Source organism: Psammomys obesus, unplaced genomic scaffold (assembly GCF_907164565.1).
Source record: "Psammomys obesus unplaced genomic scaffold, mPsaObe1.curated_primary_1811, whole genome shotgun sequence".
NCBI classification, from domain to species: Eukaryota; Metazoa; Chordata; class Mammalia; order Rodentia; family Muridae; genus Psammomys; species Psammomys obesus.
The window spans coordinates 371,200-394,909 of NW_026590623.1; the positions used below are offsets into that span (position 1 = coordinate 371,200).

Consider the following 23,710-nt stretch of genomic DNA (forward strand, 5'->3'; position numbering starts at 1 on the left):
CCTGTGCTCACCCGCCACTGATTACCACTTGGGTACTGGAGCACAGAGCTACAACCTCAGACCTGCAGACACCTGGGACCCACAGGATCAGCCCCCAGATGCTGCTCCAAAGCACAACCTGTCTCTCTAGCTAAACTGACCAAAGCTAGGGGCTCCCTGGTTCTTCAAGAGGGCTGCATCCAGCAAACACAGTGTATGAACAGCAGAAGCTCACTAAATTCAGAGTAAGAAACCCACTGGCAAGGCAGCTGTCTCCAGGACTTCTCCTGGTGAGAGGAGAGCCTCCCTGATTACCAATGACCACAGATACACCACAAGATCATACACCTGAGGAGATCAGTGGCAATTCCCTGAGAATGACCAGTGGGTCATTAAGTGACCATACCCAAAAAGCTGAGGAGGCCTCCTTCAGGAGGCCTTCAGGACCATCGTCCTGCCAAGTGGATTTGCCCCACTGCAGGATTCCAGCAGGCATCAGAAACTAACAACCAACACCTGAGACAGCCATACAAGTAGAGGCCAGCATAAAAATGCAATCAACAAAAGCCAAAGCAATATGGCATCTCCAGAACCCAGTTATCCAGGAACAAGTAGCCCTGGACACCCTAACATAAGTGAAATTCAAGATGACCTTACATCTGGGCTTACAAAGAGGATAATGAAGGAAACACACAATGCATGAAGAAATAGAGGAAGATAAAGTCAAACAGATTATGCCTATCCATAAAGAAATACAGCAAGATGCATCCAAACAGTTTGTGGCCTTCAGAGAGGAAATGATTAAATCACTGAAACAAACAAACAAACAAAAAACAAACGGAAGAAAGTTCAATCCAACAGGAGAGGGAATTGAACAAAAAGCAAGAAAATACAATCAGAGAGGTGAAGGAAATTAACAAAACAGGTCAAGATCTCAAAATAGAATTGGAAAATTTAAAGAAAACACAAAACGGAGGAAATCATGGAGTGGAAGAACTTAGGGAAGAACACAGGAACTGCAGAGGTCAGCATAACAAACAGACTACAAGAGATGGAAGAAAGAATCTCAGGTGTGGAAGATACAATGGAAAAAATTGATATATCAGTTAAAGAAAATGTTCAATCTAAAAAATTCCTGGCACAAACCATCCAAGAACTCCAAGACAACATGAAAAGACAAAACTTAAGAGTAATAGGAATAAATGAAAAAGAAGACACCCATCTCCAAGGCCCAGAAAATATTTTCAACAAAATCAGAGAAGAAAACGTCCCTAACTTAAAGGAGAGGCCTATAAGCATACAGGACACTTAATAAATTATACCAGAAAAAAATATCCTCCTGCCACATAATAATCAAAACAGTAAGTATACAGAACAAAAAAGAAAAAAAAGTACTAAACGCTGCGAGGGAAAAAGGCCAAGCAAACCCATCAGAATCACACGTGACTTCTCAATAGAGACTACGAAAACCAGGAGAGCCTGGAAGGATATCATGCAGACCTTAAGAGATCACAGATATCAGTCCAGGCAACGTATATACCCAGCAAAACTCTCAGTCCTCATAGATGGAGAAAACAAGGTTTTAAAAAATTTTCATTAATTAAAATTTATTCACTTTGTATCCCAGCTGTAGCCCCATCCCCATACCATCCCAATCACACATTCCCTCCCTCTTCTTCTCCTATGCTCCTCACCCAGTCCAATGATAGGGGAGGTCCTCTCCCTTTCCATCTGACCCTAGTCTATCAGTAATGGGAACAGGGACTGTCTCTGACATGAACTGATTGGCCTGCTATTTGATCACCCCCCCTCCCATGGAGGAGCAGTCTTACTAGGACACAGAGGAAGAAAATGCAGCCACTCCTGATGAGACCTGATAGACAAGGATCAGAAGGAAGGAGAAGACCACCCCTATCAGTGGACTGGGAGAGGGGTATGGGTGGAAAAGGAGGAGGGGGGATGGACTTGGAAGGAAGAAGGGAGGGAGGTACAGGGGGAATAAAAAGTGAATAAACTAATTAATAAAAAAATAAAAATAAAGAAATACAAAAAAAGAAATTTGAGGCATATCATATAAGCAACTTAATGGCTCACCTGAAAGCCTCAGGGAAAAACAAAACAAAACAAAACAAAAGCAGAAACACCCAAGAGGAGTAAGTGGTTGGAAATAATCAAACTCAGGGCTAAAATCAATAAACTAGAAACAAAGATAACAATTCAAATAATCAGTGAAACCAAGAGCTGGTTCTTTGAGAAAATCAACAAGATAGACAAACCCTTAACCAAACTAACTAAAATATTTACAGCTAAAGAAGCTAAGCAACAGAAGACATTGCAGCCAGTCCTGAAGGTACCTGATAAAACAGGGTCAGATGGAAGAGGGGGAGGTCCTCCCCTATCAGTGGACTTGGAAAGGGGCAGGGAGGAGATGAGGGAGGGAGGGTGGCATTGGGAGGGAATGAGGAAGGGGGCTACAGCTGGGATACAAAGTAAATAACCTGTGATTAATATAAAAAATAAAAATTATTATAAAAAAAGAAGCTAGCCAACAGGGAGAAAGCCTCCAGCTCAGTTCCAAATGATTTCGTCATGTGTTGTATTGAAAGCATCTGGTGTCTTCAAAAAATAGTCTTAGCATGTAGTCTTAGCATCTGCTTTGATACACTGCTAGGTAGAATTTTTCAGAGGTCCTCTGTGGTAGGCTCCTGTCTTGTTTCCTGTTTTCTCCCTCTTCCAATGTCCATCCGGTTTGTCTTTCTGAGTGAGGATTGATCATCTTACCCAGGGACCTCCTTCTTGCTACATGCTAAGACTCATAACCAAACTTTGGGCAGAGTGCAGGGAATCCTATGAAAGAAGGGGGAGATAGTAAGACCAGGATAGGACAGGAGCTCCACAAGAAGAGCAACAGAACCAAGATATCTGGGCACAGGGGTCTTTTCTGAGACTGATATTCCAACCAAGGACCATTCATGGATATAACTTAGAATACCTGCTCAGATGTAGCCCATGGCCACTCAGCCTCCAAGTGGGTTCTTTATTAAAGGGAAAAAGTACTCTCTCAGACATGAACTCAGTGGCTGGCTCTTTGAACCCTCCCCCTAAGGGGGTAGCAGCCTTGCCAGGCCATAAAAGAGGACAATGCAACCAGTCCTGATGAGACCTGATAAGCTAGGGTCAGATGGAAGAGGAAGAGGACCTCCCTATCAGTGGACTTGGTGATGGGCATGGGAGGAGATGAAGGAGGGATAGTGGGATTGGGAGGGAATGAGGGAGGTGGCTACAGCTGGGTTACAAAATGAGTAAACAATAATTAATATAAAGAATAAAAATTTAATTAAAAATATTAAGTGACAACACATGCTGAACAGGATGTGGAGAAAGGGGAACCTTCCTCCATTGCTGGTGGAATGTAAACTTGTACAACCACTTTGGAAATCAATCTTGCCCTTTCTCAGAAAATTGAGACTAGTACTACCTCAAGATCCAGCTATACTGCTCCTGGGTATTTACCCAAAAGATGCCCCAGCATTCAATAAGGACATTGTCTCAAGTATGCTCGTAACAGGTTTATTTGTAATAGCCGGACTCTGGAAACAACCTAGATGTCCCTCATCAGAGGAAAGGATACAGAAATTGTGGTACATCCACACAATTGAATACTACTCAGCTATTAAGAAGGAAATCACGAAATTTGTAGGCAAATGGATGGAACTAGAAGAGATCATCTTGAGTGAGGTAACCCAGAAACAGAAAGACAGGCATGGTATACACTCACTTATAAGTTTATATTAGCTGTATAATATACAGTAGCAATCAACAGAACTAAAGAAGCTAAACTACAAGGAGGACCCTAGGGAGGATGCTTAAATCTCATTCAGAATGGCAAACAGGATAGACACCAGACATGGTGGAAGAGAGGAAATAGAATGGGAGCCTACCATACAGGGTCTTCTGAAAGGATCTATTAAACAGGGAATTGAAGCAGATGCTGAGTCTCATGGCCAAACTTGGGCAGAGCTCAGGGAGTCTTATGTAAGAAGAGAGGGTTGGGATAGAGGGACATGGATTGGCTGGGAGCCTCACAAGGACATAAAAAATGCTAAAGGATCTGAGACGAGTGGGTTCTGCTGAGACAGATGCACCAGCTGAGCACCTTGCATGGAGAGAACCTAGACCCCTTCTCAGATGTGGCCTATTGGCAGCTCTGTCTCCTTTTAGATTTCTCAGTGAGGGGATCAAGGGCTGCCTCTACCATGAACTTGGTTGACTCCTCTTTGAGCATTTGACCCTGTTGATGTGGCTTTACCAGGCAAGGAAGAAAAAGGATCCAGGCAGTCCTGATGAGACTTTTCAAGGTATGGGCAGATGATAATGGTGCAGAACTCCCCCTTTCAGTGGACTAGGAAGTGGATATGAGAGTAAGAATGAGGTAGGGTGGGACTGGGGGAGTTGAGAGAGAGGGCTTCAATAGGGATATATAATAAATTGTGATAAGATAATAAAAATAATAATGTGAAAAAAGAGATCCTCTGTAATTACACATCATCAATCAGGTTTGCAGAGTTCTGCCATCCCTGTGTTCTGCTTTTCCAAGCCTTGGCTGAGTACTAGCCCCAATGCTTGTCTGTGCTCTCAGCTGCCTGGACCATTGTTGCCCGAGGCTCTAAATTTCTCTCCAGTGCCTCCCCTGACCCTTGGATTCTAAAAAGGTTCCTTCCCTTGCAGATGAAACTCAAGACAGTAGGACAGTAGGATAGACACACAGAATGGTGTGTACAATGAGCATGCATTTATGTATGAATTTGTTGATGCATGCACATGTACGTGTGTGTGTTAGACAGGATCTTTATTACCACAGCATCGAACACATACCATACCTGCCTTGTGTGGTACCAGGCACTGAAGGCAGAGCTTCATGCTTCGTCCATGCCTCACGGTTAAGGTGCATTTTATACTTGAAGGCAGAGTGCATTAGACCCATGGCTATTTGCAGTGACTGCACACCACTTGAAAATGGCGGTTATGGGCTGGGGACACTGCTGGGAGCGCCTTTTCCTCTTGCATACAACCAGCTTCTGCTTCCAGCACCACCTGACAGCTCACAACCGTCTATAACCACCGTTCCAGGGGACCTGACCAACCTCCTCTTCTGGCCTCTGATGCTCCAGGACTCCTGCAGTGCACATACATACATGCAGGCCAACAGTCTTACACACAAAAATAAAAACCAATAGGTCAGTTAAAGGTGATACCCAAATGGTTTTCCAAAACTTAATCAATCTACACATGCCTGCGCGTAAGACACTATTGCAGCTGAGCAATCTTGTGTTTTTGTGTTGTTTGTAAGGACACACGGTGGTTGCTGTAGGAAGTGCTAGACTGACATGTTTACATTCACAGTGGGAGAGGGAATGTCAGAGGAAAATGTGAGAACAGGGAGATGGCAGTACACAGCCACTTCTCGGGGCACACGGACTGGTGAAGTGTGCAGGAACAAGAGCTCCAGAAGACTCACTCAGGGAAGCCAGGAGCCAGCTCTGGTCAGCAGAGTCAATGCTAGTGACAGGGAAAAACAGTCAGAGGAATGATGTTTGGTGTGCTGCTCATGAACGCTATCATGATCATGAAGGAAAGGATGTCTGGAACCCAGAAGGGGATTCAGGACACTAGAAGGATGAATGAGGAGGAGGACACAGTGACAACGGAGCAACACAGAAGAAAAGTTTGGCAACAAAGGACAGCACATTTAAGCAAGGAGGGGTGACAGAGAAGCATCTTACCTAAAGTGGAGAGCGAAACAGAGTCTCATGATGATGGATGAAGCCACCAGTGAGGGGGAATTTAAAGGTGCAAGATTAACAGAGATGTTGGCTATAGGCTTGCTGTATATTGCCTGTACTATGTTTAGATATGTGCCTTGTATCCCTGACCTCTCCAATACTTTAAACATGAATGGATGTGGGATTTTGTCAAATGCTTTTTCAGCATCTAGGGAGGTTATCATGTGGTTTTTTTCTTTCAGTTTGTTAATATGGTGGATCACATTGATGGATTTCCGTATATTGAACCACCCCTGCATACCTGGGATGAAGCCTACTTGGTCATAGTGGACAATATCTTTGATATGTTCTTGGATTCGGTTTGCAAGTATTTTGTTAAGTATTTTTGCATCAATGTTCATAAGGGAGATTGGCCTGAAATTCTCTTTCTTTGTTGAGTCTTTGTGAGGTTTAAGTACCAAGGTGACTGTGGCTTCAAAGAATGAGTTTGGTAATATTCTTCTGTTTCTATTTTGTGGAATAGTTTGAAGAGAATTGGAGTTAGCTCTTCTTTGAAGGTCTGGTAGAATTCTGCGCTGAAGCCATCTGGTCCTGGGCTTTTTTGGATGGGAAATTTTGATGACTGCTTCTATTTCTTTGGGAGCTATAGGACTATTTAATTGATTTACCTTGTCTTGATTCAGCTTTGGTAAGTCAAATCGATCAAGAAAATTGTCCATTTCATTTAGATTTTCAAATTTTGTGGCATATAGACTTTTGAAGTAAGTCCTAATGATTGTTTGAATTTCCTCAGTGTCTGTAGTTATGTCCCCCTTTTCATTTCTGATTTTGTTGATTTGGGTGGTGTCTCTCTGCCTTTTAGTTAGCTTGGCTAAGGGTTTGTCGATCTTGTTGATTTTCTCAAAGAACCAGCTCTTGGTTTCATTGATTCTTTGAATTGTTTTATTTGTTTCTAATTGATTGATTTCAGCCCTGAGTTTGATTATTTCCAGCCGTCTACTCCTTCTTGGTGTGTCTGCTTCTTCTTTTTCTAGGGTTTTTAAGTGGGCCATTAAGTTGCTTGAATGAGCTGTCTCGAATTTCTTCTTGAAGGCACTTAGTGCTATGAACTTTCCTCTTAGCACTGCTTTCATTGTGTCCCACAAGTTAGGGTATGTTGTGTCTTCATTTTCATTGAGTTCTAGAAAGGCTTTAATTTCTTTCTTTATTTCTTCCCTGACCCAGCTGTCATTTAGTAACAAGTTGTTCAGTTTCCATGTGTGTGTAGGCTTTTTGCTATTTCTGTTGTTGTTGAAGTCCAGCTTTATTCCATGGTGATCAGACAAGATACAAGGGATTATTTCAATCTTCTTGTATCTGTTGAGGCTTGCTTTGTGACCAACTATATAGTCAATTTGGAGAAGGTTCCATGAGGTGCTGAGAAGAAGGTAAATTCTTTTGTGTTTGGGTGTACAGCCCAGATGCTCCTCAACTGAAGAATGGATGCAAAAACTGTGGTACATCTATACAATGGAGTATTACTCAGCAATGAAAAATAATGAAATCATGAAATTTGCAGGTAAATGGTGGGACCTGGAAAGGATCATCCTGAGTGAGTTGTCCCAGAAGCAAAAAGACACACATGGTATATACTCACTCGTATAAACATACAACATAGAATAAACCCACTAAAATCTGTACATCTAAACAAACTAAGCAAAAGAGAGGACCCTAACTAAAATGTTTAATCCCCATCCTGAAAGGCAAAAAGGATGGACATCAGAAGAAAAAGGAAACAGGAAACAACCTAGGAACCTGCCACAGAGGGCCTCTAAAAGCCTCTGCTGTGCAGACTGTCAAAGCAGATGCTGAGCCTGATGGCCAACTGTCTGGCAGAGTGAATGGAATTTTATGTAAGAAGTGGGAAATAGTAAGAGCTGGAGAGGACAGGAACTCCACAAGGAGAGCAACAGAACAAGATAATTTCAACACAGGGAACTTCTCAGAGACTCATACTCCAACCAAGGACTATCCGTGGAGATAACCTAGAACCCTGACAATGGAGCCACTTCTGATGAGAACTGATAGACTAAGATCAGAAATAAAGAAAGAAGGACCTCCCCTATGAGTGGACTTGGGGAGGGGCATGCATGCAGAAAGGAGGGAGGGTGGGACTGGGAGGGGAGGAGGGAGGGGCTTATGGGGGGATACAAAATGAATAAAGTGTAATTAATAAAAGTAAAAAAAAAAGATTAACAGAGATTACTTGCCAGCCACTGAGTTCATGTCAGAGACAGTCCCTGTTCTCATTACTAGGGTACACAAGGGGGTAGCAGCCTTGGCAGGCCACAGAGGAAGACAATGCAGCCAGTCCTGATGAGACCTGATAGGCTAGGGACAAAGGGAAGGGGAGGAGGACCTCTTCTATCAGTGGACTTAGGGAGGGGAATGGGAGGAGATGAAGGAGGGAGGGTGGGTTTGGGAGGGGGCTACAGATGGGATACAAAGTGAATAAGCTGTAATTTATTTTAAAAAAAAAACCACTTGGCCTTTAGTTTTGTGCAGGGTGATAAGTATGAATCTATTTACATTTGTTTTACAATTAGACATCCATTTAGACCAGCACCATTTGCTCTACGGTTTTTATATTGCATGGTTTTGGTATCTTTGTCAACGATGAGGTGTCTGTAAGTGTGTGGGTTTATTTCTGGGTCTTCTATTCGAACCCATTTATCCACCAACCTGTTTCTATGCCAGTACCATGCAGTTTTTATTACTGTTGCTCTATAGTACAGCTTGAGATCAGGGATGGAGACATTTCCAAAAGATCTTTTATTGTAGAGAGTTGTTTTAGCAATTTTGGGTTTCTTGTTATTCCATATGAAGTTGAGAATTTTTTTTCAAAGTCTGTAAAAACTGTGTTGGTAAATTGATGGAAATTGCTTTGAATCTGTAGAATGCTTTTGGTAAGATGAACATTTTTTTTCTACATTAACCCTGCCAAGCCATGAGCTTGGGAGATCTTTCCATCTTTTGATATCTTCTTCTATTTCTTTCTTCAGACACTTGACGTTTTTTTTCATACAAGTCTTTGATTTGCTTGGTTAGAGTCACACCAAGGTACTTTATGTCCTTTATGGCTACTGTGAAGGGTGTTGTTTCCCTAGTTTCTTTCTCAGCCCATTTGTCTTCTGTATATAATAGGGCTACTGAGTTTTTTGAGTTAATTTTGTATCCAGCCACATTCCTGAAGGTATTCATCAGGAAAAGGAGTTCCCTGGTAAAGTCCAAGTGGATCAAAAACCTCAACATAAAACCAGACACACTAAACCTGTTAGAAGAAAAAGTGGGGAAAAGCCTAGAACTCATTGGCACAAGGGACAACTTCCTGAACTGAATACCAACAGCACAGGCTCTAAGATCAATCAATCACTAAATCAATAAATGGGACCTGACGAAACTGAAAAGCTTCCATAAAGCAAACTACACTGTCATCAGAAGAAAGCAACAGCCTATGGATTAGGAAAGGCTCTTCACTATATCTGACAGAGGACTAATACCTAGAATATATAAAGAACACAAGAAGTTAAACAGCCACAAATCAAGTAATCCAATTAAAAATGGGGTACAGAGATAAATAGAGAATTCTCAATAGAGGAATATTGAATGGTAGAGAAACACTTAAAGAACTACTCAACATCCTTATTCATCAGGGAGATGCAAATCAAAACAACCCTGGATTTCACCTTACACCCATCAGAATGTCTAAGATCTAGAACTCAAGTGACAATACATGCTGGAGAGGATGTGGAGAAAGGAGAACCCTCCTCTATTGCTGGTGGGAATGTAAACTGGTACAACCACTCTGGAAATCAATCTGGCCCTTTCTCAGACAATTAGGAATAGTGCTTCCTCAAGATCCAGCTATACCACTCCTAGGCATATATCCAAAAGATTCTCAAGTACACAATAAGGACATTTGCTCAACCATGTTCGTAGCAGCTTTATTCATAATGACCAGAATCTGAAAACCCCCCAGATGTCCCTCAGTTGAGGAATGAATACAGAAATTGTGGCACATTTACACAGTGGAATACTACTCAGCAATTAAAAACAAGGAAATCATGAAATTTGCAGGCATACGGTGGGATCTGGAAAATATCATCCTGAGTGATCTATCCCAGAAACGGAAAGACAGCTATGGTATGTACTCACTTATAAGTGGATATTAGACATAATATAGGTTAATTATATTAAAATCTGTACACCTAAAGAAGCTAAGCAAAAAGGAGGACCCTGGGTAAGGTGATCAACCTTCATTCAGAAAGGCAAATGGGATAGGCATCTGAAGAAGGTGAAAACAAGGAACAAGTGGACTGGGAAAGGGGCATGGAAGGAGATGAAAGAGGGAGGGAGAGCAGGATTGGGAAGGATGAGGAAGGGGCTACAGCTGGGATACAAACTGAATAAATTGTAATAAATAAAATATTATTTTAAAAATTAAAAAAATGAATAAATTTTAAAAAACAGAGATTACTTGCAAACATTCAAGATTTTAAAGAGTTAAAGAGATTGGAGAAACCCGCATTTAAAAAGAAAGGCAGAAAGCCCACAGGCCTGTGTCTGGACACATTGAAGGTTCAGTCAAGCCAGAGATGTGTAAATAGTGAGGACCTTGGTTCAAAACTCCAAGATCTAGTAGAATCAGTACAGGTTAATGTAGAGCAGCAGGACGAGATTAAGACATGCATACACTGGGGTAATTCCAGATCTTGGATGCGCGTGTCTCTGTCTCTCTCTGTGCACATATTAAAAGGCGGCTAAAGATAAGGGTGATGGCATGTTGAGAGAGGAAAGAAAAGAAGACGCTCTTACAATGCAGTAAAAGGCAGGGCCTGTCTTTCTTCTCAGCAGAGGCAGAGAATGGAAATTCTCAAGAAGCAACAGGGAAGCTGTGGTCCTGGCATGACATGAAATGGAATCTCTCCAGAAGGCTAACGTTCTTGTAGTGAGCAGAGGATGGCTGCTTGCTCTTGGCCCCTGGGAACATACATACATAGCGATGCCTTCCTCACATCTTTGCTGTACATTTCAATCACCCTGCTCACCTTCCAGTCTGAGGTCTCTTTACACATAAAGCCTGGCCTTTTGGGAGCAGTTGATTTCTGAATGGCGGGGTGGGGTGGGACGGAGGCTGGGATGCTGTCAAGAAGCAGCACTGACAAGGTAAGTTTTTCCTTCCTGAACTGCCGTTCCTCCCTGGGATCTTCTCCAAAGGAAACCTGGATCTGGAGTCTCTCGTGGAAGAGTCACTGGCACATGAATGCACTTGAGTGTATGTGATGGGTGCAAACAGCCATTGTAAATGCAGACTGGCTGCCTCACAAAGACCCTGGAGGTCAGGAAGGTGGCAAGCCTTTCTGTGGTTCCCTTGCATGAAGGTTATAGCCATGAGCATACGCCTCGAATTTCTTGTAGCTGAATTTCTTGGGCTTTGGGAGCCAAGAGAGCCAGGCCAGGGGAATGAACTGGTGGGCAGTTGAATACCAGGAAAGGACAGTGTGGCTGGACAAGTGTATATCCTGACACACTGAAATAATGAGAGTGAACGGAAGAGAAACTGGGGATAAAGGATGGCCTTTGTGCAGCGTCTGGTGGCAAATTCATGCTGTTGGCCCTTCCATGTGTTGAGCAGTCTCTGAAATGGGGCAGGAAGACAAAGGCCAAAGCTTTCTCCTCAGGATAAGAGGTTGAGGCAGGGGTGGGGGACTGAATCAGTTGGTGTGTTTTCTGCGAGGCTGAATCCAGCAGTAATCTCCCCAGAGTCCATCTTTTTAAAGCCCAACAGTTTGTAGGAAGTGAGAGCCCAAAAGAATGAACCCCTTGCCTGGGCTTAAGGTCCCACAGGTCACCTGGGAGAGGAGAAACACCTCTCCTGTCCCTCATGACTCTGCTGGTGAGGATTGAAGTGTGACTCTGGAGGCAAAATTCTGCCCTGGCTGCATAGAGGTTTTTTTTGTCATACACTTGATTGGAAACGCCAACTATAAGACAAGCCAGGGAGTGTGGAAATGGGGAAGCAATTTGAGAGTAGCGAGAAGCTAGATAAGACAGTTATTGTTTGGGGGGGTATAAGCCACTATTGGCAAGAGTGGGAGTCAGGGAAGAGGTCTGCAAGGCACCGTGATGCAGTATGCACATGTAGACATTCATCTCAGATCTCTGTACCTTCTTATGTGCCTCCACCAAGCAGTGATGGGAGGGCAGGGTGGAAATGTGCAGGGCCCCATTTTTCTCCCCGTAATAGAGGCTTGTGTACTGCAGAGGAGCAGAGAACACAGGCACTTCTCTGCTTCCCTTTGTCTCATATTTAGTCCCTAGATCATGAGCCTCAGTTGCCATGGGAACTGAAGCTGAGTGTGTGATGCATTCACCGGGCTGTGGGAGAAAAGCAGAGCTGGTCCTTGAAATAAAGCCCTCTGGGAATAGAGATTTTAGCAAAGTGTTCCCGTTAAAAGAATTAGTAATTTCTAGAAATGTATCGATCTCTGTGACTAACAGATAGGAGGAGTGGAGGAAAGGAGAACAGGAGGGAGGCAGGGAGGGAAGTAAGAGAGATGAGGGAGAGGAGAGACAGGAAGAAGGTGAATGGAAAGGAGGGAGACACTCACACATGGGAGGGGGAGAGAGAGAGAGTGTGTGTGTACCTTCCCTCCAAGGATTGTCTTGGATGTATGTGTACTGTATCACATCCACATTGCCTGGACCACATGATTGCTGTGGGTAAAGCGACCATGAAAAGTATCTGGGAATTTAATTAGAGTCAGTGCTGCTAGGGTTCCCCTGAAACTGATGTTTTTCTGTTTGGAGCCATATTGGCAGAGGAAGCAGGCTTAGGTTTAGCCAAGACAAGGGTAAAGTGTCCTGTTGTCGTGGAAAGGTGTAATGTGACACACACAGCTGGGGAAGAGGCATCTCCTGTCCCTTCCTCCAGGCTTCCCTATCTCCTGTCAGAGAGAGGGTCTTTACAAAGAGACCCAGGCTGGACCTGAGATGGAGCGTCTCCTGTGCTCTTCCTCATTAGCAAAATGAAAATTCAACCCATAGTCTATGAGAAAATGTCTGCAGCACAAACACTGACATCCTAACACTAAATGGATAAAGCACTTGAAGCCGCCTCCATGGCAACCTGAGAAAAGGCATCTGTGCAGCCAGGAGAAGAGCCTGGGGTCAAGCTCACTAAGGCCTTGGCAAAGCTGGATCAGTGGTCTCTGGCAGGCCGTGCTTTCCTCTGATTGTTTTCCCCTTTCAGTCTTGGAAGCACACAGGAACAGAGAGCATCATGGACGATGAGAAGGAATTAGGCATGTGTGCTTAGGTAGTCATGGGGGATGGGAGTGAGGACAGAGTGTGGGTGGGAGGTTCTCCCTGCTGGGCCCTATGGCTCTCTCCATGGCAGCAGCATGCTGCCTGCTTGCTGTGGACCATCAGACAGAGTGGCCTCCCTCTTGGGGCCTCAGGCTCCTCATCTGAGGAATGGGGAAGATAGGACACCTGCCCCGCCCCCTCTGCGGTGCAGGTAGAGGAAACACATGCCAAACAGTAAATTTTATATGAATCTCCAAATAAAACTTCTCCATAATCAGCCGGCACCAGAAACCCATGAATTCACAATGTTTTTCCTGTTTGCAAGGGGAATAGGGGTTAGTCGGGGCAGGCCAAGGTGGAGGAAGAAGCTCTGTGGGAGCAGTCAGACATCACAGGTGTGCCTCACAACCTGGCACATCCAGAGGCCTGAGAACACACTTGCCAATCAGAGCCTTGTGCTGCTGCTGCTGCTGCTGCTACTGTTGCTGCTGCTCATTTCGGGGGGGGGGTGTCTCTGTGGGGTAGGGAGGATTGTGATGGGGTAAACACAGCAGATGTGTGGGAGCCTCTTGTCTCCCATTGATGATGATGGTGAGGAGGTTCAGAATCCATGTGGTCTTCTGGCCCTCCTCTGGGACCCACTGTCTTAGTCAGGATTTCTTTTATAGCTGCGATAAACAGCATGAACATAAGCATCTTGGGGAGGGAAGGGTTTGCTTCATCTTAGGTTGTAGTCCATTTTCCAAGGAACTCATGGAAGGAAGCTGGCGGCAGGGGCTGAAGCAGGAGCCATGGAAGGCTGCTGCTTACTGGCTTCCACAGCCTGCTTTCTGACTGCACTCAGGATTAATAACCAAATGGACTGGGCCCATCCATATCAATCATCAATCAAGAAGATACCCCACAGGCTTGCCCACAGGTCGATTTTGCTGGATTTTTCTCAATTGAGTTTCTTGTTCCCAAATAACTGTAGCTCGTGTGAGGTTGACATAAAAGTAGCCTGAACATCGGTTGTCTGAACTCTTGCCAAAGCTATCTCACTTAATATTCCCAGCCCTCAATGCTGCTTTCCCTGACCTGATTGCTGTCAGAACCACCCCTTTTAGAGTAGCAGGTATATGTTCCTAGTGAGGCCTTCTTGGAAAGGTGTTCTGGCAGGAGGATTGGTAGTGGTTTATCTGCCCCTCGGACCTGCTTCCTCTTTTCCATATGTGCTATACCCTATCGAAATCACTCTCTGCAAACTGTGGTCATATTCAGACTCCTGATTTATTTTTAGTCTCCTCGCCTGCCCTGAAGCTAGAGAAGGCATGGGCCAACAATGTTCAAGAAAGTTTCAGGAGATCCTAGCCATCATGTATACAACACAACACACCTGGCCTGCGGTCACAGACATCCCTCATGTTTTGCACAAAATAGATGAGGACTTCCTTGTGTGGTGTGTGTGTGTGTGTGTGTGTGTGTGTGTGTGTGTGTATTTGAGTGAGAGACAGCATGTGTGTATACCAGTTAAAGATTGTAAATTGGATTTTTAAAAGCCCACCTTGTCCATATGTCCACATATCAAGTCTAACACCAGAGAAACAGCACAGGCCACCAAGATGGATTTCCTCCTAACCTCAAAGTCTGTTGCAAAAGGCACAGTTAGGTCCTAGTTGTGATACCTATGCGATTTCCCCTATCCTCTATATCCTTCCATTCTGGTATTTTGCTCTCCTGTCACTCTCTTAGAATATTTTTTAAATAATTTATTTTATTTTATGTGCTTTGCTGTTTTGCCTGCACACATTGCCTGTGTCATAGTGTTGTGTCCCCTGGAACTGGAGTTTACAAACAGTTGTGTATCTTACATGAGAGTTTCTTCTTGGGTAAAAGAAGTGAGGTGGAGCAGGGACCCTGGAAGTATTGCTTCCCTCATGACCTTGTAGGGCTCTGTCTAGCTTGACTGTGGACGTTCTTGGGACAGTCCAGGAATCTCAGACACTTTTCCTGCTTGCATCTGAACCCCTCCCAAGATCAATCTCTTTCCTCACTGCCTTATACCTGGAAATTTTGCTTTCCAAACCCCATCCTTGACAGGTATCACCCAGCCCTTAAGATAGCAGCATCCAGGCTTGGCCTTAGCCTCACTGGTAAGTAATAGCATCTAGGGAAGAGCCTCAGAGTCCCCAGCCACATTAAAAATGGGCTGGGTAGGTGTACAGAAAGCTTTATTTTCATCATATTTTTTCTTTGTCAGTAGTGCTCAGCCCCCTTAATGACTGCAGGGGAGACGATGGTTGTGATGCTTGCCTTGTTTTTCTTAAGACCCTGTCCCATCTAGGGGGGTCTTGAATTATGATCAGACTGATGAGTAAAAGCTTACACAACATTATATTCACAAAGATGATAGGATTCAGGGGGCACGTAGGCTTTTTTGGGTGAGTGCTTGTGGATTATATCCCCGGAGGAAAGGCAATGGCCCCAAACTTTAGTCTTCCATGCCATTTTTTCTTTGTGCTGTTGGCATCCAGCCAATGCTTCAAAGAAACCCTTGCTAGTTTTCATCTAGACTCCTCTCTGAACTCAAGTTCCCCACACTCATCCTGAACCTTCATATAGCCAAGGTCCTTCCTCATAACAGAGTCCACTGATTCTGGCTGGTCTGTAGAAGTCTCCTAGTCACCCGTATGCCTCCTACAGCTCAAACCTTGGTAGGTAAAGGAAGACATCCACATTGATTTTGTAGCTTTAATGTAACACTGATACAAAAGCCACAAGCACACAAGAAACAGCACATGAGAAACACACACACACACACACACAAACAAACACAAAATAGCCTTCCCTCACACATGACCTCTGACCCACAGGGAGAAAGGCCGGGTGTTGTGTGAGAGGGACTCTGACACTATACCTGGGTAAGGAAGATGGCTGCATATCATCAATGCTGTCAGGAACACAGGGAGCAAAGAAAAGAGCATAGACTGAACCTGTAGCAACAAGGGAGAGACGCAATGAAAAAGTCTGCTTCCCCACCATCAGTGCCACCCTCACTAGGCCTCCCCACAACATTTCTCAGCTGCTCCCCAGGGTGTGTTGGGGCATCATGTACCTTTGATGATCTTATTGGATTATAGGAGAAACTGGCGCCATCTCTGGTGGCATCTCTGATCCAGATGGTGCAGCAGATGCTGAGGTTATCTAGGATGTTGGTGCCTGCCTCACCTTCTGTGCTGCTGCTGCTATCAGCCTTCCATGCGGCTCTCCCATTCGTGCAGTGGCTATTTAGTGTGCACTGCTGATACCTGGCCCAGAATGCAAAAGAGATCCTAGCCCAAGCATCATTGAAATCTCATCCTCATCTCGGGCCAGCAGCTCTTCCTAGTTGTCCCAGCTCTACTGTCCAATAAAGGCTTCATCCCCCATCCTCCCCCCAAAAAAAGCTTAATCTGGGTCCTCATCTGGGCCCTGGCATGTTCCTCAGTCATATCCACATCCATATTCTGGAAAGCACCATCCACTGCCTCCAAGAAATGAGCCTTCCGTTTCTTAGGATACTGGTTCTGGTGCTGAGGTAGGAAACAGAAGTTTAAAGACCATTGTACATTCAGGGAGCATCTGCTGGCTGCCACATCCTCCTATGTTAGAAACAATGGCAAAAACAGACTACAACTGGAATAAAGCTCCTACTGTTCTATGTCAGGGCTGGAAATGCCCCCTCCCTCCACCCCACCACATAGAATGACATCTATGAATCTCGAGGTAAATTCCTCATGGGCCACTGAAGGCTTGCTTTGTGATAGGGTCAGTGCATAAAGCTTCAGCCAAGAACCAAGCAAGGCACAGAGGCCGTCATGTACCTGGGCAATGAACCTCAGGACCCTAATCTTGCTGATCTCATGGCAGGTTCAAAGACTTGAGAGGGACTCATACTTGAATCTAGTGTTGCTGTGGATCTGCTAGTATTCCAGATATGTTAGAGTGAGAAGAAAATGTCTTTTTCTTCTAATCAAGCAGATCTGTTGCTGACCCAATGAGTTCCAGGGGAACCCTCTCCTACCCCAGTTATGTGACTCAGCTTGCAGAAGGGGGTCTGCTTGCCTCTGCAGGCCATGACTCACTCTCCCAACACCTAAGCTTCTAAAAGGAAGAGCTTCAAGGCCTTATCTGTGTGGCATATTTATTCACAGAAAAGCGACAATTGTCCCTCTTATCAGAATGGCTCCAGGTTTCGGTGGGACACCTTGTAAACAAAGGAGTCATTCTTTAAGCCCTTTGCTCTGAGCACTCCTTGGTGCAAGGGTCCTGGACAGGCTATATAGACAATGACTAAAAAGGAAGAACCTGGCACTCTTCAATCCCTGTATGTCTCCGTGTGTGCACAGACACTATGATTATGTGCCTTGGTGAATCATGGAATGTATACATACTAGCTTGTGTCTGCATTTGCACATTCTCTAAGGACCAAACAAGGGGTGTGCCCTGGGTTTCTCCACTATGAATGTTCTCAGAGCCTTCTGATCTCAGAGCCCAAGTCTCCTCAGATGTAAGATAGGGGAATTTTGTGTGAGTCTGAAGGGTAAGCACTTAGTGATGGGCCTATCACACTGCCCCTGCATAGTGTTCTCAGTCAATCTGTGCCCCTTTTCCCCCAAGACTGCTCCCCAATTTCTTCTTCCCACATGCCAGCTGTGGTGGTTTGAGTGAAAATGGCCCCCATAGGCTCATAGGGAGTGGCACTATGAGGAGGTGTGGCCTTGTTGGAGGAAGTGTGACTTTGTTGGAGGAAGTGTTTCACTGGGTGGTGTGGGGGAGGAGATTGAGGTCTCAAAAGCTCAAAGCCAGGCCTAGTGTCACTCTCTCTTCATGCCTGTGGATCCAGACATGCAACTTCCATCATTTCTCTAGCACTATGTCTGCCTGCATGCCAACATGCTTCCTCACCACCATGATAATGGACTAAACTTCTGAACTGTAAACCAGCCCCCCAACTAATATATATAGGTTATATATTCACTTATCAGAGTATTTTAGTCATAAAATATAGGAGAGACATACTACAATGCACAGACCCCAAGAAGATAAACCCAATGGCATCTTAGGCTTTGTGTGGGCTCACTAGTTAAGGGAGAGGGGGATATCTCTAACATGGACTATGTTGCCCTTCTTTTGATCATTTCTCCTTGATGGCATTTCCCTACCAGGCCACAGGGTAAAAAGACAATCCTCATGTGATTGATGAGCTGGGTTTATCTGGGTAAGGGGACTGCCTATTCTTCAGAATAGGGGAGAGGGAATGAAGTAGGGAGGGTGGGACTGGGAGGAGAGGGAGGAGCTTATGATGGAGATGTAAATTGAATTAATTAATAAAAAAAGAAAAAATCAAGAAAAAAAAAAAAAACATGGTCATGGTGTCTCTTCACAGCAATGGAAAACCTAACTAAAATACCAGCATATCTGACTACTGTGTATGGCTACACCAGAGGTCAGAGTTTCTCTACTTTGCATTCTGGCCTAGGGAATGGTCTTTCCCATTGCCCATCACCACACAAATGAAACACTTACATCTGCTTTGCAAAGTCATCAGTAGCTTTTTTTTTTTTTTTTTTTTTTTTGGATCACAAAGAAATGGATGCTTCGTTCTGAGGGCAAGCGAAGACACCCATGACTAGGGGATAGTGTCAGTGAGAGATGTGTTTAAAAGCACTCATGGGTGGTGAGGCACCCCAACAAGAGGCTAACACCCTCATAGCACCCTCATAACACCAGATAAGCACTAGTCTCAGATACCTGACAGGACAGACTGCTCCCAACTTTCACTGTCTGAGATCTCAAAGGGGACAGTGAGCTAGCGGTGAAGGGGCTGGGAGTTCCAGACAGATACCTGTTTGTTGTGGTGAGAACCGTCTGCTGTCTTCCCAGCTCAGGCCACCACAGTCCCATCTCAGGATTTTCCAGCCCTGGATCCTTTCCTGCTGGGGGAGAGAACTGAGGCTCAGGCATTGTGGATGACAGCACGGGATGGGCAAAACTCCATCAACAGGGTGAGGGCTCACTTTCACCACCCTATTTTTATTCTTGAAAATGATACCCCACCAGCATAAACCTCAGCTAGGGAGTTCCCTTGGTCCTAACAAGGAGGAACAGTGATCCTGTGTGGATGCCACTTTTCCCACACTAGCAGCTAGCTCTCTCCAACAGTGTCTTTCAATAGGGCAGTTTTCCCCCATCACATGGAGGGGTCCTCTTTCCCATCCCAGACAATTCGAAGCAGCTCAACCTGAGACTGAATTGCCTCATCTCTAACAGGGGAAGCTGATCGTCTCTTCTCTGGGTTCTGCATAGTGTGGAGTAAGGCAGGGAACAGGGCTGGGAGAAGATGCTTTGCAAAAGGCTGTAGGGTGTACAGATACAGATGTGTAGTTTGCTTGTCCTGTCTGTCACAAGTTCTACACACAAGCACCATCTCCATGAAGGACCAGCCTGTCAATACCAAACCAGGAAAGAAGCAGCAAGGGCTATGCTGATTTTTACCCAAGGTAGGTGTGTAGGTGTGCACTTGTGTGGGTTCATGCATCCAAAATCCCCAAAGCAGACAGGCTTGGGCCCAGCATGGTACCTTTTCGCCCGCAGTTGCTGTGTGCTGTTCCTTGAAAGCGAGAGTCTTACTGGGTCCTTGAGTCCTGGACTCCTATTTTCCTTAGAGCATACAGGCATGGACAAGACTGCAGCATTCCCTTTCCCTTCCTTACTATCCCGGAAGGCAGCAGAAGAATTCCTTGTGTAGACAGGAATGAATGTTATTTCTTGTTTATTTCCTTCAGGCAAATTCTGAAGTTCTACCTGCAGAGAAACCAGTGAATTCACACCCTATTCTGGGTATTAATGCATAGTCAAGCTCTGCTCAGGACATTTCCTTGGCTCCCAGACAGGAGCCCATGCCTGTGTGAGACTGCAAGAGAAAATACAGGACAACAAGGGGCCATGAGTAGCATCTATTTTAGGAGATAGAGCTCCAGAGATCGGGACATAGAGACACTGGGGAGGACACATGTGTCCCACTACACTGCTGGTCTACTTGAAGCTTAGGCAGTGGTGGGCTGGAGAAAAAGTCTAGAGCAATAAGGATAGGAAGTTGTACTTGGTGTCTGACAGCCTGCCTAAGGACTCTTGGGGTTTCTCCCATCATCCTCCTGTCCCACCCCCAGCTTTTCCAGAGTGTAGGTAGGTCTTGCAATGGCCTTAGGCAAATGTTCACTGTATTCTTTGATGACGTCTTTCATCATGTCTGTGGAATGTGGGTCATACTTGTTAAATGCACCTGATCTGAGCAGAGGCCTCAGATACTCAGCCCTTTGGCCATTCCTGCTGAAGACAGCCATTCTGAACACTGTGATAGGAGACCACAGGAACAATTATATTCTAAGCAGTAGGTGTAAGCAAAGGGATCTCTTTCCTTTTCACGGCTCTCATATCCTTTATCCAGGTGCTTGGACTGTACCAGAAATGACAGACAAAGCCAGGGCTTCCAGATGCTCTGTTCAAGAGTGTCCCACATATACTTACCCAAGCAGGCTCTTGGCAGCAAGGGAAACAGGCAGTGGTTGGTGCATTCTCCAAACAGAACAAAGAATGGAAACTCCATGAACTAACTAAAATACGCTAAAAATATATGTGTGGTGGACACATGGACACACAAGAGTGCGATGAGGAGGGGAGGGGTTAGAGGGGACATGAGAAGACAGAAAAAAAAGAGTGGGTGGGAAGGGAATAGACAGGAGAGGAAGAGAGAAAGAAGGGGTAGGAATCAAGAGACTGTGCAGATTGCAGGGAAATCTCACCTTCTTGGTCTTCTTGCCAGTGTTCAGCACTGTGCTGGGCAATGATGGCTGCCCTCACGCTCTAGGATGCTTGTGGCTACTTTGGCCTTGGCAGCACTTGTGGCCACAACATTCTGAGGCTTTACCTGTTCAGTCTGAGCCAGAGCCTCCCAAGACTTGATGCTCTTGCCCCTTTCCTAGCAGGGAATGTCTGGGATATTCTAGAAGTAGTACTAGGGCTCTCTGGTGTGGCCTCTGGGGCCTTGGCAGAAGTAATGGAACATGGAAAGTCAATTCCATTGATAATTGCTGGCTGAGTGAAATTAAAGAAATTGTTCTGGTCCAGGAAGGCTGTCTGAGGCTGGATGGCATCCACTCTTCTGGTTCCTGGAGCCCAAGAGAAATTACAGGCCCTTTGGCCCCTTCTTAGCAATCTCCTGGGCTAAAGGTGGTCTGGGATTATGAAGTTGTGCTTGGAGTTCCAGAGACAGCCATATTACTGGCCATTAACCTCTGGGAAATGTGCAAAGAGACAAACATTATCTTAAGAGGATCCCCATCCAACTGAAGGACCTACAGGCAGTAGCTGTAGCAACACATGCAGCTGGGCTAGAAGCAAAGGCTACATTGGCAGCATATGCCTGGGTCTCCCCGTCACTGGCCAGCGGTTTGGGATCCAGCTGGAATGCCTCCACCAGTGTCTGGGCCAGCACGGGGTTTTCCAGTTCCCAGGGCTCATTCTGCAAGGCCAGAAGCCAGGAGAAGGGAGGGGAGGGCCGGACATCATGCTCCCTGGGAGATGCAGACTTTTCCCAGCAACTAGTTTTGAACTCTAGAATGGTTATGGCTGTCTTGTACCCCCAAGACCTTTTTCAGTAGGACAAGAAAACTTTAGGAAACCTGTGAAAGCCTATACTACTCTTGTCTTCCTTGTATCTGTGCTCCTCTATCATGGATAGAGGCCAGAAGAATCAGGTGGACAAAGAGTGAAGCTCACTGAAAACATGTTGAAAGTCTTGACTCAAACTACCAGAGGCTCAAGGTGATGGATACCAAGAATGTTGAAAGTGCCAAAGCCACCAAGAGCACCAAATTCTTTATAGCTCTTGCCTCCTTAACTTTTCCCCTGCCTTGGTCTCAAACATCATGTTTTCAGCATTGGAGTATTCTGGTTATACACTGGAGCTTGTCCCAGCTCTACTGGGGGTTCCTAGAAGAAGAGAGCTCAGACTAAAAGTGATAGTGAGGGATAAGGATGGAGTAGGCAGGATCTCTGGTGAGGTGGTGGGATTAAGCAGGACATGATCAGGACAGGAGGGGAGACTGTGTATGAGGGGCTGGGCAGCTAGTGACAGATCGTGGCTAAGGTAATCATGGGAGAGACCATGGTGAAAAGGAATTTTAGAGGGGCATTCTAGATGTCTAGATTCAATTACTATTTGAACTGGAGGAACCAGTCACAAGAGTCCAACATAGAATGCAATGAGAGAGGGCGGGGTAAACACTTGAATTTGAAGGTCAGGGCTTGGAAGACACACACTGATTCAGATACAAACACATACACACATAGCCAGGTACTCACACACAGTGGATCAGTGCTCAGAAAACAGGGGCAAAGGACAACTCTGAGAAACACCATCTCAAGGGGCCCCTCTGGCCAAAGCCAGGAGGAGAGGTGTGCAGAGCTAGCACGGGAGGGGTGGAAGCTAGGACTCATCTGATTCCAATCTAAACTGAGGCTGAGACTAAAACACTAATCTAATTGGGGCTTGAACTTAGGACCCCTAGGGCAGAGTAGCTTGAGTCCAAGATCTGGTACTCTAGGTAAGGGGATAGCAGTCACTTTGCCTGGAGCAATGGAAAAGAGATGGAGGGTGAGAACTCTAGACTTCTTTGGCTACAGGGTTGGGAACTTGGGTTCTGGTAGCAGTAGGCACAGATATTATTCCTGTATCCAAAGGTTATGTGGAAGAGTAGGCAAGGGCTCCTATCTGATTCCAAGTGCTTTGATTTTTTTTTTTTTATCCAGATGGCTGTGGGAGAGGACAGTGCATCTGATTTTCTCTTTTTCTCCTGCTGTGGAATGGCAGACAGGCTACATCATAATATCTGTCCCAGATGAGCAAGATTCAGCTTCCAGAAGACATGAGCTTATATTTCACACCAAGGACTCAAAGGAACTTAGCCTTACCCTTGGATGATCGGTCTGGTTCTGCTCAAAGTGGCATCCATACCTTAGTGATCCACTTTGTGTGACCACTGGCAGACCAGCTCCATAGGACTGAAACTGTCAGGCTGTACCCCAGGCTTTCCTGGTGCCTACTGGACATGACAAGAACAACCAAGTACTAGAGTATCTACTTTTGAAAGCCATGCTTAAGAGTAAAATTTAGCCCTGTTTTCCCCCAAGCAGGCTGGGGACAGTCCTGTCTGTGAAAAGAACTGATCTAGGCTTTGGGATCCCAGGAAGGTAATGGCAGGACTCTATGTTGGTGGTCATAAGTACTGTAAGAAAACAGGCTGAGGAAGCCAGTAAGCAGCAGCCATCCATGGCTCCTGATTAAGCCCCTGCTGCCAGCTTCCTTCCATGAGTTCCTTGGAAAATGGACTAAAACCTAAGATGAAGCAAACCCTTCCCTCCCCAAGATGCTTATGTTCATGCTGTTTATCGCAGCTATAAAAGAAATCCTGACTAAGACAGTGGGTCCCAGAGGAGGGCCAGAAGACCACATGGATTCTGAACCTCCTCACCATCATCATCAATGGGAGACAAGAGGCTCCCACACATCTGCTGTGTTT

General features: G+C 45.2%; 1 protein-coding gene and 1 non-coding gene across 2 annotated transcripts; both read right to left on the reverse strand.

Moving 5' to 3' along the window:
• Positions 1-11,855: 11,855 nt before the first annotated feature.
• On the reverse strand, positions 11,856-23,143 carry LOC129677376 (melanoma-associated antigen D4-like). The gene is given in 9 exon segments (XM_055608028.1): positions 11,856-12,059; positions 16,204-16,445; positions 16,448-16,514; positions 16,517-16,660; positions 16,952-16,987; positions 19,761-19,934; positions 20,294-20,481; positions 21,489-21,778; positions 23,103-23,143. Coding segments are annotated over 9 exon segments (1,386 nt in total).
• On the reverse strand, positions 17,259-17,383 carry LOC129677379 (small nucleolar RNA SNORA11). The gene has a single exon (XR_008720200.1). It is a non-coding gene; the product is annotated as a small nucleolar RNA SNORA11 (small nucleolar RNA).
• Positions 23,144-23,710: the final 567 nt, after the last annotated feature.